General features: G+C 39.6%; 3 protein-coding genes across 9 annotated transcripts in view; 1 reads left to right on the top strand and 2 right to left on the bottom strand.

Moving 5' to 3' along the window:
- Window positions 1-8: 8 nt before the first annotated feature.
- LOC136422715 (ferroptosis suppressor protein 1-like) lies at window positions 9-5732 on the bottom strand. 3 transcript variants are annotated; one of them, XM_066410560.1, is made up of 8 exons: window positions 5524-5732; window positions 4431-4633; window positions 3285-3520; window positions 2742-2834; window positions 2473-2581; window positions 1841-1990; window positions 1283-1483; window positions 9-729 (listed from the first exon to the last, which is right to left on the bottom strand). In XM_066410560.1, the coding sequence occupies exons 2-8, from the start codon at window positions 4606-4608 to the stop codon at window positions 569-571; spliced, it is 1128 nt and encodes a 375-aa protein (XP_066266657.1). In that variant the 5' UTR covers window positions 4609-4633; window positions 5524-5732; the 3' UTR covers window positions 9-568. The 3 variants fall into 3 exon arrangements, with proteins under 3 accessions (XP_066266657.1, XP_066266659.1, XP_066266658.1); XM_066410562.1 differs by having other exon boundaries at window positions 4431-4614; XM_066410561.1 differs by lacking the exon at window positions 5524-5732 and adding an exon at window positions 5122-5385.
- Window positions 5733-6347: 615 nt separating this feature from the next.
- LOC136423660 (UDP-glucuronosyltransferase 2C1-like) lies at window positions 6348-10076 on the top strand. 2 transcript variants are annotated; one of them, XM_066411922.1, is made up of 5 exons: window positions 6348-6694; window positions 7040-7282; window positions 8696-8915; window positions 9263-9482; window positions 9789-10076. In XM_066411922.1, the coding sequence occupies exons 1-5, from the start codon at window positions 6416-6418 to the stop codon at window positions 10072-10074; spliced, it is 1248 nt and encodes a 415-aa protein (XP_066268019.1). In that variant the 5' UTR covers window positions 6348-6415; the 3' UTR covers window positions 10075-10076. The 2 variants fall into 2 exon arrangements, with proteins under 2 accessions (XP_066268019.1, XP_066268018.1); XM_066411921.1 differs by having other exon boundaries at window positions 6348-7282.
- Window positions 10077-10509: 433 nt separating this feature from the next.
- The window catches only part of LOC136423110 (ferroptosis suppressor protein 1-like), a 29368-nt gene continuing 24134 nt past the window's right edge, over window positions 10510-15743 (bottom strand). For all 4 annotated transcript variants that reach the window (XM_066411133.1, XM_066411136.1, XM_066411135.1 and 1 more), the window contains 5 exons: window positions 15016-15140; window positions 14262-14463; window positions 13738-13887; window positions 13154-13354; window positions 10510-12808 (listed from right to left, as the gene is read on the bottom strand). In XM_066411133.1, the coding sequence (XP_066267230.1) occupies window positions 12651-12808; window positions 13154-13354; window positions 13738-13887; window positions 14262-14463; window positions 15016-15140 (836 nt within the window). In that variant the 3' untranslated portion in view covers window positions 10510-12650. The remainder of the gene's footprint in view (window positions 12809-13153; window positions 13355-13737; window positions 13888-14261; window positions 14464-15015; window positions 15141-15743) is intronic.

The raw sequence follows: 15743 nt of genomic DNA, 5'->3' as shown, positions 1-15743 counted from the left end.
ATTTTATAAAACCTGTGTACGACCCAAAGTAGTTTTTCGAAGGGTTAAGATCATGTACATGATATGCTTTAAATTCGCCCAATACATCTTTTAGCGTCTTTCCAAAAACGCTAAGGTTAGCTAGCCATATACACACAAAAAAATTAGCAATGCGTTACTACATGATAGAGATATATTCAACTCCCTATGCACAAACACACAAAGGCACTTAAGTGATGACCGCATATTGCATAATTTGGCACTACTTAATAATAAAAGAAAAATGCATAAAACATAAACCATATATGTGTACAGTTTACTTCTTAAGCAGCTATTGTTTCGTTGCAAGAACGATATAGTCTTATACCCTGTAAGTGCTCAAATGCACTTCGTTCATCTTAGATACATAAGGTATCTTAACTGCGCATAACAAAAGAAAAAATATCCGCAAAACATTAACTAGAGTTTGCTTCTAAAGCATTTTTTGTTACAAGAAGGACACATTTCCTGTGAGTACTTGGATGCACTCCATACATCTTAGATATCTAAGATATCTAATGTATCATGCCTTTTTAAGATTATCCCAGTTCTACTTGCCAGTGGGAACCTTTTGTCCCATGAGGCCCCAGTACCTGCTGACGAACATGCCTTTACTCTTGATGTTAGTGGCCATGAAGGTTGGCAGTAGTGACGTGCTCCACTGGCCCGCACCGTCGGCTCTCCCCAGGCAAATCAACAGGAAGAAGGAAGCTTCAAAACAGACAAAAACAAAAGAACATCAGCATAGCATCATCATCATCATTTCCTCTTTCACCTGTCAACGATGCGGACCACTGCTTTCCACGCTCTTCAGTCAAGAGCTCGAGCCTGCCTTCATCACCATAGTAATAGAGCTATGGGTCACTAGAGTTTATAGAATCTTGTTAAAGAATATTTCTTGTCTAACTACTAGTTTACTTCGACAATTTTGATAGTTTATGTTCAAAAGTTTCTGGATGTACTATGAGTTAGGAAGGTTTCTTTGGTTCATTAGAAACACATTAAACAAGTTTCTAGGCTCTGGGCAATCCATACGAAAGATGCCTATTTCAGAACGTACCCACGTTCATGGTCTGAATTTGTATTCTGTGATATCAATCAACAGCCGATGATACGACGTCTGTCACCTTCCTCGGGGCGATACTAACTGGTACTTTTCCACACTACAGCTAGGCGTCGCTGCTAAGAATGCGGTCCCAAACGGTAGGTCTGACTCTTTTAGGTTTAACCAACCAACATGGCGGCTATGACGTCACGTACGTACCTGGTTTGTACTCCTTCGGCTTTCCCCCGGTCTCCTGTGCGAGGATGTTCTTCGCCAGCAGGTCGGCGTGCACGCCCGCGTTGTATGCCAGCTTGGTCTCCGGGATGTTCGTACAGTCGCCGATGGCGTAGATGTTCTTGGTTCCCTCCACCTCGAAGTAGCCGTTAACTTTCAGAGCACCCTTTTTGTCCATACTGGAAGCTGTGGAAGTTGCAAATAATTCGAAATATCGGTAATAAGTACTTAATTCCCACGCAGTATTGTTAACGTTAATGACTAAAGTAGGATGGTTCGCAATTGTATGCAGTTCTAGCATACTTTTTACCAGAAATGGTCTAGTCAGACATTCAGGAAAATCTCCCCATATTTGTGATAAAAGGAGACGTTTTTAGTCTCCTTAAACTGGATTATTTCGCTCTACATTATTCGTACCTGCGTCACAAAGTATGCAAATGTGTAATGCAACTATCAAAAACTTTTCAAAAGATATTGTCCCGCTTTTTCCCACAACAAAAAGTACTTATAGGGCAAGTCAGGTTATGCTTGAAAGAATCTTACGTAGACTGTCCTTGTAGGCTGAACTGTTGACCCTGAGACCGGTACAGGGGATGACGAGGTCGGCCTCGATGTGCGAGCCTTTGCTGGTCACCACCGTGGTTTCCTGTACGGTCTCCTTCGGTAGTTTATCCAGGTTCGTCACTCTCTCACCTACATGGAATTCAAGCATACACCCTTAACAAATCGCAGTCTTAGCAACGCCTATCATAAGGAATACAACTCAGAAACAAAGTTGTATTAGAATCATCATTGCTTTGCCGTATGTATGTATGTATGTATGTATGTGTGTATGTATGTATGTATGTATGTATGTATGTATGTATGTATGTATGTATGTATGTATATATGTACATGTATGTATGTATGCTTTGCTGTGAAAAGAGAGGCGTTCAAAAATGATTTACATAAATATTATAGATATTGAATGAGAACACAACGCAGGAGAGATTCAAAAGGAGAAAATAGCGTTTGCTTCGAGCTCTATGTTTTAACGCTGACTATTTGTAAATAACGACAAATACACCCCATCTATTAGGATCGGTACTAAACTTAAACATATGGCAATCTGTTTATGTAACCATTAGTGATCGTATTCGAAAATGTTCGAATATGATTGAATCAAGTTATCTTACCCAGAAGTAGAGTCACTCCCATTTTGGTGACTTTCTCTTTGACGGCATTCTGGAAGGCGTCTGAAGTGTTCGGATCTACCAACTTGTCTCGGGGGTGGATCAGACTGACCTAAATACAAAATCACCATTTTCAAACTTTACCTTAAGATCTTAGACTAATGGGAACACATGGGAACAAATTTACCAATTGACCGTGATTTATATTGTCTTCTAAGTTCCCAAACGATATCAAATACGCAATATAGAATATCAGAACGAGTTGGACGTACCTTCTTGTCCTTGTAGTCCGTAGCTATCTCCGCGGCTAGTTCTGTACCCACGGCTCCTCCCCCAACAATCACAACCTTCTTTGCCAACTGCACCTGTTTTCCAGAAAAAAAAAGATGAGAAGTCTATCTCCAATGTTTGGTTTATTTTGGAATCTTGTCTTTAAATTACCATCTCTCCTTTCTTATCTTTCTCTCCATTAGATATAGATTTATTTTTAAAAAAGGGAATAATCCTGAGGCAACAATCTTGGATCCGAGCCATACCAGCGTTCCCATCCTGCAAGTCTCCAGTTGCACCATTTTCCGCCACCCGGGCCAACCTTGGACCCGAACCAGCGGGAACAAACTTACACGCACACAAGGCAAACAAACCAAAAACTATACCTCTGTTTTCACGGAGGTAACAAATGGATAGACAAAGGATAAATTTGTAAAATCTAACCAATTGCTCAATTCAAACTGAACAAAAGTCAGCCTAATACCGTGAACAATGCTAACTAAACAGGTAACAAATTTTATATGTAACCCATCAATGTTTGTTACCTGTTGTAAGAGGTGTTTACTTCGGGCCAAGGCCTCCGACATCGAGGTGATACCGAAGAGTTTCCCGGGAAACGGCCCCGTGGCCCCGGTAGCTATGACCAGGTGACTGTACCCGACGTTTTCACCATTAGACAGAGTGACGTTCTGTTCGCTAGGGTTGATTTTCGTCACCGCTCCCTGTTTGAAATTGTTGCCGAAAGTCGGACCATACGGTATAAACGTCTTCGGCGCAAACCCTGTCGGAATATCAACACAAAAATTAATACCACAGCTAAAATGACGGTTTTTGGAATAAAGATTACTGAATTTTGCTCATTGGGATTAATTTTCGTCATTTTGAAAATTGTTGCTTAACATATTGGAGAGTTACGATAATTTGCGCACACTTCGGCGCCAAGCCTGTAGACGTTTTTAAAAGATACACACAAAACAGGTTCCTTCGGTAACGAAATTTCGAACGATTACAAAGGCCCTGATTACATTTAAGCTATGATTTTAATCAATGGGTTTGTGAATTTAACTTATGAGTCTGTCGTCGATTCCTGACAGTACTCCGTGCCCCACATACATCACATCACGTTTTATTAATCTTCTAAGATTAAATGATATCTATACCAGCTTATTTTGAAATTCTACATGCCTAACTCTCTAGTCAATTTCATATCTGAAATTTCCGAAGCTATCTTTTGTGTAGATGACAACGATAATAATCATCTGCTATCTTAATATTTCAAACGTATCGTAGTACGATGCTTGAATTTTCAGTCTTAGCATGTTGATTAGCAATCCTTTGCTAAAACATTTAAAAAAATGTCTTCTGTAACTGATGTGAAATGTTGTTAGCTCGCATGCTTTCGACCCGCAGTCAACAGACTGAAAGCCTGGTCATTTCTACCGTGGCGTGCGCACAAAAACAAACCTCGCCCATGTTGACATATCCTCTGTGTTAGCCTTAAAAGAAAAACAGACCTTGACATATTCGTCTAAGGTTACATGTTGTGAGACCAATTCTACACAAGCTAATCTAGCTGAACTTTTGAACCCACTTAACTTAGATTGTATCAACAGTTTGGTCTGTGTGGATACCTTAACAGCCAATATAGACGCGTGTAAATAAAAGAATTAGGAAAAAGTAGCCTATCTCACCAGCCTCCGTGACGGCCCTCAGAGCGGCCAGGTTATGGTGCATCATCTCTTTAGGGTCGATAAGGGTGTAGTTGGCCTTGTTGGTCAGGTTCTTGGCGAGTTGTACACCCCCATAGCCACCCCCCACGATGACTACATGGATGTCCTGACGATTCAACAATGACGGTCCTCCTCCCATCTTGAGCTAATATAGTATGTACACTCTAAAGAAAAACGTTTTCATATAGAATCATCCACAACAGTAAGTGTATAAGAAACTGTGGTAACTTTACCCCGTTCTACGTGATACTGTGCAAAATCATTGAACCAGTTGACCCAAATCTTTCTCTGTGGTCGAGCGGTTCAACAGGTGACTTATTTGCTCAACGTTTATTTTTGACAAGCAGAAGAAAACATTGCTACTACCAAAGGCGGTCTACCATCACACAGTCCTCAAAACGTTAACCATTTTCGAACACACTCAGGTATACGCATTCATTTATGAGGCAACCTTGCAGTTACGACTATGAGGGGAAAATCAAGTTGTAACACCCATAGCAAAATTATACCAAAATTTGTATTAATTTTGTAGACAAACGCGCAGCTGAACATAAAGCTAAAAAAAAGCACATATTCAAACATTGACTACAATTATGCTACCTTTACTAAACCTGTCAGCAGAAAAGAGACCCAACAGACGAATTTTTCAAACCTTGGATTAGACTTCCGGTTTTACGGTGACCCACTCAGGCTTATGAATAAAGGGGCGGGGCTTGTCAAGGTGTAATCTCTTAAGACCCCACCATAAGGATGTACAAAAATCCAACGCCAGAAAGTACGACAGTAACAGACTATATTTGGACGCCCTGTAACCCACCGGTCGACAACCATGCACAGTACAGTTTGATTTGCCAAGTATTTAATGACATCCAAGGTTTACAAATAAAGACAACAAAGGCCGAGCAACCGGTTCCCAGATATATAGAATCAACCAGGATCAAGGATAGACATAACACACATAACTGGTATGAATAGATCTTGTCGAGATCATATGTCAACATATAGAGACCGGCCGGGGGATCTTAAAGTATGACAATCTCAAGGCATTACTTACCGTTTATGAAGAAAGTACACGAAGGACTGCAGAGACACTGAATCAGGACAAGCTGCACAAACGCCGAAAGGGTCAGAGTTCAAGTAGTCAAGTTGTTTTTCGTGACGCCCTTTCGCTGTTTACAAAGAGTTGAAACAGAACCGAACGACCGGTATCGCGTACACTAGTCAGTGACGTACTTGTGAGGTATGACTCAAGTTCAAAACCATCTTATCATGCTAGAATTTACAAATCAACGCCGTGACCCAAGATGAACATTGACCTTATGTTGTCATCGTGTCATCGACCTGTAGGTCACACACGTTTGCGAAACAAACATTTATTGAGGCGTACATCTGTTTCCAAGGGAAATATAAATCATAATAGTCACATTGTCATCTCGAGATCTTTTCTGCTATTTTTACATTAACGTACACGAAACAAAAACGTTACTGAGGTATTCGAATGTCATCGCATTGAATCTGATCACTTTTACCGTGACCGTATTTGATTGACATGTTTGTCTAAACCTTGTAAGGCAGCTATGTGGGCGGTATGGGGCCTACGTGACATCGATGCTTCCCTGAATGGCTAACATTTCGGAAGTCCATGGCTTAGGCAAACCTAATGCTATTTGCTGGTAACTGGTCACAGAAAGCACTTATAGAATTTTACAATACCCAACAATGGTGTCAAGTGCGTGACAGACCCATCTATTATTCAAACCCCCAGTCAGCCTTCTGTTCATCTTTACAGTAAACATCGATCACATTCGTACAGTAAAATAGACCCCATCTAGCGATTCGTGTTGTTATAGCAGCCATTGGAGGTAAACCGGTTAGACAGGTAGGTTCAAGCGTCAGAGACGAGTCCCCAAGGTAACAACGTAATTGGCGAGACCGAGCAAAACAATATGTTAACTGGATCAATGTTTCGATATTATTTCCTTCAATCGCTTGCGATAAGTCTCTTGGGTCACAGATGTAGCGGAGGAAATGTTCTGTTGGTACCGATGCCTTTCTTTGACAGTCACTGGTTCGGACTTGCGAAAATTGGACAGGCTTTGGTAAAAAGGGGTCACGTCGTTACAGCAGTTGTTCCAGTGGACATTTTGAAGAAACGACAAGCAGAGAGGCCGGATTTTCATTTTGAAACATTTGAAGACAACGGAACCGGAGCACGACTTAAGGAGGTACAAGAGATGTACTTTTCAGTGGCCAAGACAATGTCTGTCTATGAGAGCTTCAGACTAGCCCTCTCTTGCACCGAAGACATTACAAACCACTGCGATATGCTTGTCGGGGATAAAGACCTTATAAATCGTCTAAAGGTATCCCAATACGGCGTTGTGATTTTTGACCCCATTTTCCCGTGCGGCGCCATAGTCGCAGCCCTCATAGATACCCGTGTTCCGCTGATAGCCATCTTGCGTGGAGATCTTTACTTTTTAGGTGAAAAGGCTACAGGTGTACCTCTGCCTCCGTCTTACGTGCCTTTTTTAACCTGTGATTTTACTGACCAAATGACTTTCGTACAGCGAATTCAGAACGTCCTCTTGTGGACCCTAGCACCAACGATGACAACATGGCTTGGGAGTAAGACGTACGACGGATTAGTCCGTAAATACATAAGTGAGAGAGACACTATCCAGAGTGTCGTGTCACGTACGGACTTGTGGCTGCATCGAACCGACAATGTTCTGGACTTCCCTCGTCCCTTTATGCCCAACATGGTTCAGATCGGAGGGGTGAACGTCCAGGCAGTCGCATCTCTTCCAAAGGTGGGCCTATTGAAATTGGTAGCGAGAATACTACTGGACCATTATCAAATGTTAATTAATAACTTTATTGCAAGTTCATGCCCGAAGGCTAATTGCAGACAAACAAGTACATGAAAATACATGAGAATCGACATAGTTATCTAGTCTACAATGAAAGTTCTATGTTAACTAATTATAAGGTTGACTATGGTTGGGTTTGACTTCTTTCTTGAAGGTGTCAACGGTGGTATAAGACCTGGTCATTTGCAACAACCAACGAATAAAATCACCGAGTGAGCGAAGCGAACGAGGCGATTTAATGAGATAGTATGTGGTTATAGCCTACATACACTTGAGGAAAATTTTATAACGTTATGATAGCAATTTTAAGATATGTCATTCAAAACACTGTTGAAATTGAATTTTGCTTACGCTCGCCGTGTCCACAACGTTTGACCGTTGATGTTGACGTAACCCTTTCGAGAGTTGCTATAGCTAAAGATGATAGAAAAAGATTAATTAATTTGCAAACTGTCTATTCTTCAGGATGTAGGAAAGCGAGAAATTTGTGTTTCTAGCACTCATACCAAATCATCACTGACAAACAAATAGCAATTTCAGCTGATATATGATGCGTTTGCTTGCTAAGTGAACTAAAACGTCATTGCAACGTGTGTTTTAACTACAACATCTGTCATGTCTCGTAACATTAGATTTTCAAATCGGTCTATCTGCTAGTTATTACAGTTACCTGACACAAAAATTAGCATAGCCTGTAGCTATCGGATAACTTGTTAATTTTTGGCGACGCCTCAGGGGCGAGCCAAATTGGTATATATTGTGTGCAGTTTGCAAGAATTCTAGGAATTGCACAGGAATGTGAAAGTCCACTGGACGATAACTCAAGAATGCCTGGATGTATTGTCTTCATATTTTGTAGGTGGGTAGGTGTCATTATCATATGCCAATAATTTAAATCCATATCTGATTTGCATAATTAATGAGGGCAGTTTATAAACCAGCTGCATTCTATTATCATAGGACTCTCAAACACATGACATATGTAACTGAGAAAGAGAGAACTTTCGATAGATATCAATTATGAAAATTAATATCTAATTTGCATAATTGATGACAAAATACTATTACACGATTTGGAAGTCAAGTAAATGTGGCCACTATTAGACACAAATCTTGCAATATGAGGGCCTCATTTACATATTTTAGGAGGAAATGGTACGATATCCTTTTTTGTGAAGACAAGACTTTCATACATTGGACAACTTGTGTTATTTGGGTAGAGAAGGTGATCAACTGATATGATTTATGCGTGGTCCTTATTTGCATGTGGCCTAAAAAAACGAAAACATTAACAGAGACCACCGTCGCCATGGCAACATCTTTTTATGTTGCCAATCTTGTTTGTCTTTACAGGAATTGGAATCCTTTGTCCAAAGTTCATCAACGGATGGGGTGATTGTTGTTAGCTTTGGGTCGATGTATCGGACGCTGTCACCGGAAAAGTCTGAAATCTTCGCTGCAGCCTTTGCACGACTCCGACAGAAGGTGGTTTGGCGGTACGTGGGAGAGAAGCCGACCGGTCTGGGCAACAACACCAAAGTGATGAACTGGCTGCCTCAGAACGACTTGCTAGGTAGGCATGGGGACAATGAACATTTATTGCTCATGTCAGAGAGAACTTGGGATCGGAGGGGATATCTTATTAAAATAAAATAAAAAATAAAAAACAGCAAAAAGTACGCTCATCGTCAGTATCACGAAACTTTCGGCCAACTTTCTGGGTTTCTGCAGTGAGGCAGATGTTCAGAGCCTCCTAGTGACAGTCAGTAGCGCTGCATTCTGTGCGTTCTAGATTCACACAATCTTAATTAACCATCCAATATGCCGCTTACTTTTCCCCATCGTCCACTGTTCATCAGTAACGTCGTAGCAAAGGCAAAGAAAACAAAAAAACAACAACATTTCCATCTTACCTCCAAGGTCACCGCAAGACACGAGCCTTCGTCACCCATGCTGGTTACAATGGCTTGTGCGAGGCCATGTACCACGGCGTGCCCGTGGTCTGTCTGCCGCTGTACGGGGATCAGCCTGCTAACGCCGCCCGGGTGGTGGCCAGGGGACTGGGGGTGAAGTTGGACTTCAGCACGGTTACCGCGGACCAGCTATACCAGGCCGTTATCCATGTGCTCACCAATAACAGGTACCATGGAATCTGATCAAGCTATGTTTCCCTGCCAAATCCAGCCTTTATTTAGGTTGAAATAATGAACATGTGTCTTAGGTAGTGGATCAAATATGACTGTTAACTTGTGACGTTCCACGTCTCTAATGTCATGAATAGAGAAAGATCTTGCTTTCAGACGTTCCGAATGACATTTATGCAAATTGCTCCGGTACGTATTTTGTGTCACTGATTTTATAAGGCTAGTGCTATGATCACGTCCCCAGGTGCAATTGACTGCATTAGAGTGTCTTATTATGTATCATCTTTCATGTCTTTTTCTAGTTTCCAGGAGACGGCAGCCCGCTTGTCCCGTCTGCACCGTGACCAGCCCCAGCCACCCATGGAGCGGGCCGTCTGGTGGATAGAACACGTCATCAAACATGGCGGACTTTCCCATCTCCGCGCACGCGCTGTGGACCTACCCTGGTACCAGTACTACTTGCTGGACGTAGCTGCGTTCCTATTGGCCGTCTGTACGGCTGTAATGGGGGCCATGTTGTGCAGCTGTTCGTTCATGTATGGCGTGTTTTGGCACTTTTGCCGTATATTTTCAGCCAAAATAAAGTGACAATAGGTCAATACACAGGGTTCGTTTCCTCGTATCGGCTTTCTAGCTTTTTTCTTCACTTTTCGTTAGAGCTATATACGATAAAAGGGCCAACAATTCGGGACATGTGAGCCTAATTTGCATAAATTTACATAAAGATCCCTAACATCATGATGCCCCACCTGCACCATATAAAGTTATACCTAGAATGATAGAGAGACATCGATATCAAGCTATCATTCTATGATACTGGAATGATTATTTATGCATTAGCAGGATGTGCTACGTTTCACAGTTTCTATGCCTCCTCTGAGAATCTTCTCCTAGACTAACAATACTTCGTAACAAAGTGAAATAATCAATAAAGTCGTTCTTCTTACACAAGTTAATTATCTTGGAGCGTGCCTTCGAGGAATGAACCAAAGCTACAAGAAAATGAATGACCCAGACGACAAGTAATGTGTCCATTTTTATTAGACTACTAGCATAATGATACACATGATATATTCCCGGATATGTAATGTTTAAGAAGTATATGAAAAACAATTAGAAACATTACACGATAAATATGTCATCTTCATACAAAACATCTTCTAAATGCAAATCATTAAAGAACATCTTTTATGACACTAAAAATGTTATTGACATCGGTAAATTAAATCATAAACTTTGATTGGTGCAATTGTCTCTATAAATTTAGAATAAGAATTTGACTTAACAGTTGTGTGTTGTTTAGTATTCATAGAAATATTAGTGTAAACTTAAAATTAGTAGGTGATGTAGACGACCCTCGCCCCAAAGAGCAAAAATATATAAAATACTTATCATTGATAAAAGGCTTCTTCCAAAAAAATTAGAAATGAATCTTGCCTTTTAGTGTGGACAAATGAATCTACTTTGTACATTTCGTTATCTTTGAAGAAAATGCTATACTTACCAATAGTTCAAAAATGTCATATCATCACATACACCCTGAATTTTTCATGATGAAAGTTCTGAAATTGACATTAACACCTCCATAACATTACCTTAAAGTGACACTAAAGCATATAAAGCATACTATACAGCGTTGCTGCAGCTGAAGCCATTGACACTGAATACAACGTGCTTTCTATAGCGAATTTTCCAAAGATGGAACCGCATCTACATACTCGTAACAATAATTTTCTCAAATGTGCTGTGTTGTATTCTTTTCTAAAGTATTTCATTCAAAGAAAATCGTTAATTTCTCAAAAAGAACATCAACTTTTCTCTGTTACGATTATAGTAGAAAATTTAAGATTTGCCCGAATAGAGTGAAGTCCTGAATAGAGTCAAGTGACATATATATGTATTTCAAACGCTAGTTACGTCTGATTGATATCATAAAATCCAAATATTTCTTTCATTTAGTAATTCGAAAAAAAGTAGTGCTATTTTTTTCTATATGTGCTCATGCGTATTTTGTATTTACGTGGTACATACCTATTTACAAACTTTAGTACTTATCAAGTTGGTAGCCTCAAGACAAGCTAATATTTCAAAAATGTGGTTTGGAAACAAAATCTGTACTTATTGGTTTATCTGATTTTTGACGAAGACTTAAGTATAGAAACGTGTGGTTAAAGCTTATGCCTCAAGATTGATTATCACATATAACTTAAGTATAAACAAACGATTGAATCCTGGAAAATTGACGACACAAAAAATGAAAATAAAAAATCTCAATTTTAGAATTGAAATTTTCGTACTAGAAAGATATTTGGTACATTTTATAACAAGTAGTATGCAAGAATATCACTTAAATGTTCACAATGTGCAATTACTGCCATGTGCACCCTACACACTTAACTTCTCATACATTGACTATGTTTTTTACAGAATAGAAGATCTTGAGTTGCCCTTTTCATCAGACACTGTTATCTCTTTAAATACCCTTGATTTCTCTTAAGCTCGGAACAGTGTATAAAGTCCTTATCAGTAAGATCACTTTATTCTACATTATGTTCTTTCTTTTGATAAAAAGTTTTTGGACTATTCTTGTTACACATCAGCCATGGTCACATGTTTAAAGAATAGAAGATCTTGAGTTGCCTTTTTTCCTAAAAAACGATCTCTTATCTCAGTCTTTGAGTACGTCTTAATTTTTCTTCAGCTCGGAACAATGCGTAAAGTCGTTATCAGTAAGAACACTTTATCTGATATTATGTTCTGTCTTTTGATAAAAGTTTTTTGGACTATTCTTGTAAGACATCAACCATGGTCACATGTTTGAAGAATAGAAGATCTTGAGTTGCCTTTTATTTCTTAGAAACGATCTGTTAACTCTATAAGTACGCCTTAATTTTTCTTAAGATCGGAACAATGTATAAAGTCCTTATCAGTAAGAACACTTTATTATATGTTCTGTCTTTTGATAAAAGGTTTTGTTGGCAGGAAATAATCATCACATATCATCCCTTCAGCAGGTATTTAGAAGAAGAAGAAGCAGGAATGTCCTTTCACAATATTCATATATATATACCTGGATATTTTGTTGGTAGTTCTGCATATAGTTTTCATCAAAGAAAGCGATATTTGAGACTTATAGATTTAGACACTTTGTTGTAAATGTGGTCTTAATGAGGCACTTCCTGTTTCATAACCTTTTTCCAAAAGCGGTGAACGAAGAGATCCTTGCTCTTGCGGTATTTGGTAAGAAAACTCCCGAGGATGAGGCCCTTGACTTGACTGACGCCGGCGTTTGGCCCAAGCGATATCTCCATCATTAGCTGTCCTGTAGGGGCAGAAGATGTCATTGTATATGAAACATCCTTATTAGATCATATTTGTAAAGTTCAATTAACTAATAAAACAAAAAGCTATAGAGCGTCGATATCGAAAGCTGTTTTGTGTATTCAGTAAACAGCCATGCTTTTGTGACTGCTATTGATTATAAATGCTTTTTCTAATGACTAAGAAATATCGTCGGTTTCTAGCTTGATCTAGAACAGTTTTGCTTGATAGAAGACACTGACTGAATCAATATCTTATGTGATTCATAACTCATCACTTCACTTGAACAGAAGAAAGACGACAAGATCTGGCTTCAGAATGATTTAAAACAGAGGGTGTTGCGTACCTTGCGTGTGCGGTTTCATCTCCTTGTTGTCCAGTTTCCTGACGATGTTTTCCGCCAGCAGTTCTCCCTGTGCGGTGCTGTGCCTCGGCATCTTCACCTCTGCCACGTCGTTACAGGCGCCGATGGCATACACGTGCTCAACGCCGTCCACTTCAAACAACTCGTTAACTTTCAGCCGACCGGAGTCGTCTACTTTGCCGCCTGGCGAACATAAAATTCAGATTACAAGCGATGAATAAGGCCTGGGGTGATACGGTGTCAGCTCATTCTGTTTGATGTAGTACTACATAATGTCTTTTCTATCATACTTTAGGAGATAAATCTTCATGAAAGGTACGGGTGTAGGTATAGCTGTTCAAATAAGGAATATTTGGGAAGGGACTGACCAGGTCCATAGAAAGCTCATAAGCATACGATGGAGGTATAAAAAAACATTAAGCTGCTATAATCATTATGGTTGTTGTAGTTGTAGTACATAGCATCAAGATACGAGCAATATAATAGGAAATACACTGCATATATCAGTTACCTAATGTGGTTATGGAGCGTTAAAAGGAAATTGCTACTAACTGCAGCATTCTCACCTAAGTTGTTAGCGAATACTGCCGTATTAGGTTTGACGCCCGTGCATCGTATAACCAGGTCTGCATTGACTTCGGTCCCGGCGTCTGTTTTGACTGTAGTGGGCTTCGAGACATTTGTAGCAACTTCATCAAGATTCTTCACTCTTTCATCTGTGAGAATATATCAATGGTTGGCTTAGTATCTTCCAAGGTCTGATATACAGTTATCATGACATGTGTACGGTAAACAAAACAATTAAAGATCAATCATATTCTCTTGCTGGAAGTGAATAAAAAGAGGTAGATGATGTGTTCTGTCAACTATTAGAATAGCAGATATTAGCGATTGGTCCAAGAACTGGATCTATTTCAGTGTTATGCATTGTCCATTATAATACATAAATTCAACGACGCTTCAATTTTTTAATATTCATTCATTCGACTTCACAGATTTAAAGACAGTAAATATGTGAAGACCTGCAACAGAAACCTAGTTTTCTACAAGGCTATTGATAATCATAATCATAAGCATCTTGCTAACGTACCTAGAATAAATGTGACGCCGTATCTAGCTAGCTTCTCCTGTAGCTTTGTGCGCACGGCTGGCAGAACATCGTCGTTGATCAGATGTTGGTGAGCGTGGATGAGTGTGACGTCTTTGTTTTTGTGGGCGGACAGAATTTCTCCCGTAAGCTCTATTCCCGCTACTCCTCCGCCAACGATCACTATTTTGTCGGCCGTCTCAATCTAGAAAAAAGACAAGAAAGATAAGAAATTCGGTATAGTTATAAAACTAATCTAAATCATGAACGACTGTATGCTACGACCTCTTGGTGAAGTCTTAATACTCGTATATCTGATATGATTGCTATCACAACCACGGTTACGCGTTATAAAATTAGACATTAAATGTTGATCTATCAAAAATATCAATAAAAGTGGACTCCTACTTTGCCTCTGATATAGTGGAGACAATGAACAACTGACACAATTGTATAAATATAAATGAGGTTTATTGCCCGAGGACTAATTGCATCATGAAACAATGCATAGAAAAAGTGTAACGTTACAGATAGTGCGAGTTAGACAAATGACTATTCTAAGAACTACTACGGAATACAATCTACGCTTTTTGCGTTTGACTTTTTTTTTTTTAAAAACAGTGGCCATGTCGATGACAACATGTAGTATGTGTCATCTTTCTCCTAATATAGTGTACTAAAGCATCAGACTGTAACTATGCCAGGTTTCTCTATGTGTTAGCATTGTTTGTTTGTTTTGTTTGTTCTGTAAACACACCTGTTCTGCCAGGTTGTTGTACCTGCTGATGGCTTCATCAGCTGTGATGGTGTCATCCACCCGTCCCGGAAACGGACCCGTACATCCGGTAGCAATGACCAGATGGGTGTAACTTATGGTCTCTCCTAAAGCCAGATAGAAAAGAATAATGTAGAATACGTCTGCTGTTTTATACCTTTATAGATTGCTAGAAGTTATTTTGAGAGATAATCTCAAGAGCAACGTTAGCTGAATACGTAGCTCCGTGAATAGTTTCATCAGGTTGGTAAGTCACTGAATAAAGACACACCTTTTCTGCATTGCAAAGTGAACTAGTTATATTTTCTCCGAGGAAGGTGACACTGACAGACGGTCACCGAACGTCGGTTGGAAAAAACACTTGGTTGCGTAGAAAGACACTTTTTATTAAAATCAACATTTGTTCCTTCGGTGCCACTTTGTTACTTTCGCAAGATGGATCAGAATAGAATACATGTTCAGCTAGATGAGATGTGTGTTTGATTATGCAATAGCCGATGATGATGATAAGAATAGATGTATCATTGCTGTTAGACGCAAACCAATATAAATAATGAATGATACCATCTATCTATATACATTATTCTGTTCCACTGGGCCTGCATTGTGGAAATACGACAATATGTTATGCGTGAGTTGTTATCTTATAGATTGACATTCATGTCCGGTTTAATGTTGATTTGATAACATCAACTTTTACCATTATGGTA

This window comes from Branchiostoma lanceolatum, chromosome 17 (assembly GCF_035083965.1).
Source record: "Branchiostoma lanceolatum isolate klBraLanc5 chromosome 17, klBraLanc5.hap2, whole genome shotgun sequence".
Lineage (NCBI taxonomy): Eukaryota > Metazoa > Chordata > Leptocardii > Amphioxiformes > Branchiostomatidae > Branchiostoma > Branchiostoma lanceolatum.
This window is presented reverse-complemented; position numbering and strand designations above follow the sequence as displayed.

What these genes read in the sequence shown, in the direction of transcription:
- LOC136423660 (XM_066411921.1), top strand. Translation starts at nt 6,416, where the DNA reads ATGTTAACTGGATCAATGTTTCGATATTATTTCCTTCAATCGCTTGCG. An exon ending in CAGTCGCATCTCTTCCAAAG is followed by an intron (nt 7,283 to 8,695) that starts GTGGGCCTATTG and finishes TTGTCTTTACAG; the next exon opens with GAATTGGAATCCTTTGTCCA. An exon ending in CATGTGCTCACCAATAACAG is followed by an intron (nt 9,483 to 9,788) that starts GTACCATGGAAT and finishes GTCTTTTTCTAG; the next exon opens with TTTCCAGGAGACGGCAGCCC.
- LOC136422715 (XM_066410560.1), bottom strand. Translation starts at nt 4,608, where the DNA reads ATGGGAGGAGGACCGTCATTGTTGAATCGTCAGGACATCCATGTAGTC. An exon ending in GTAAACACCTCTTACAACAG is followed by an intron (nt 2,835 to 3,284) that starts GTAACAAACATT and finishes TCTGGAAAACAG; the next exon opens with GTGCAGTTGGCAAAGAAGGT. An exon ending in AGCCTACAAGGACAGTCTAC is followed by an intron (nt 1,484 to 1,840) that starts GTAAGATTCTTT and finishes CAACTTCCACAG; the next exon opens with CTTCCAGTATGGACAAAAAG.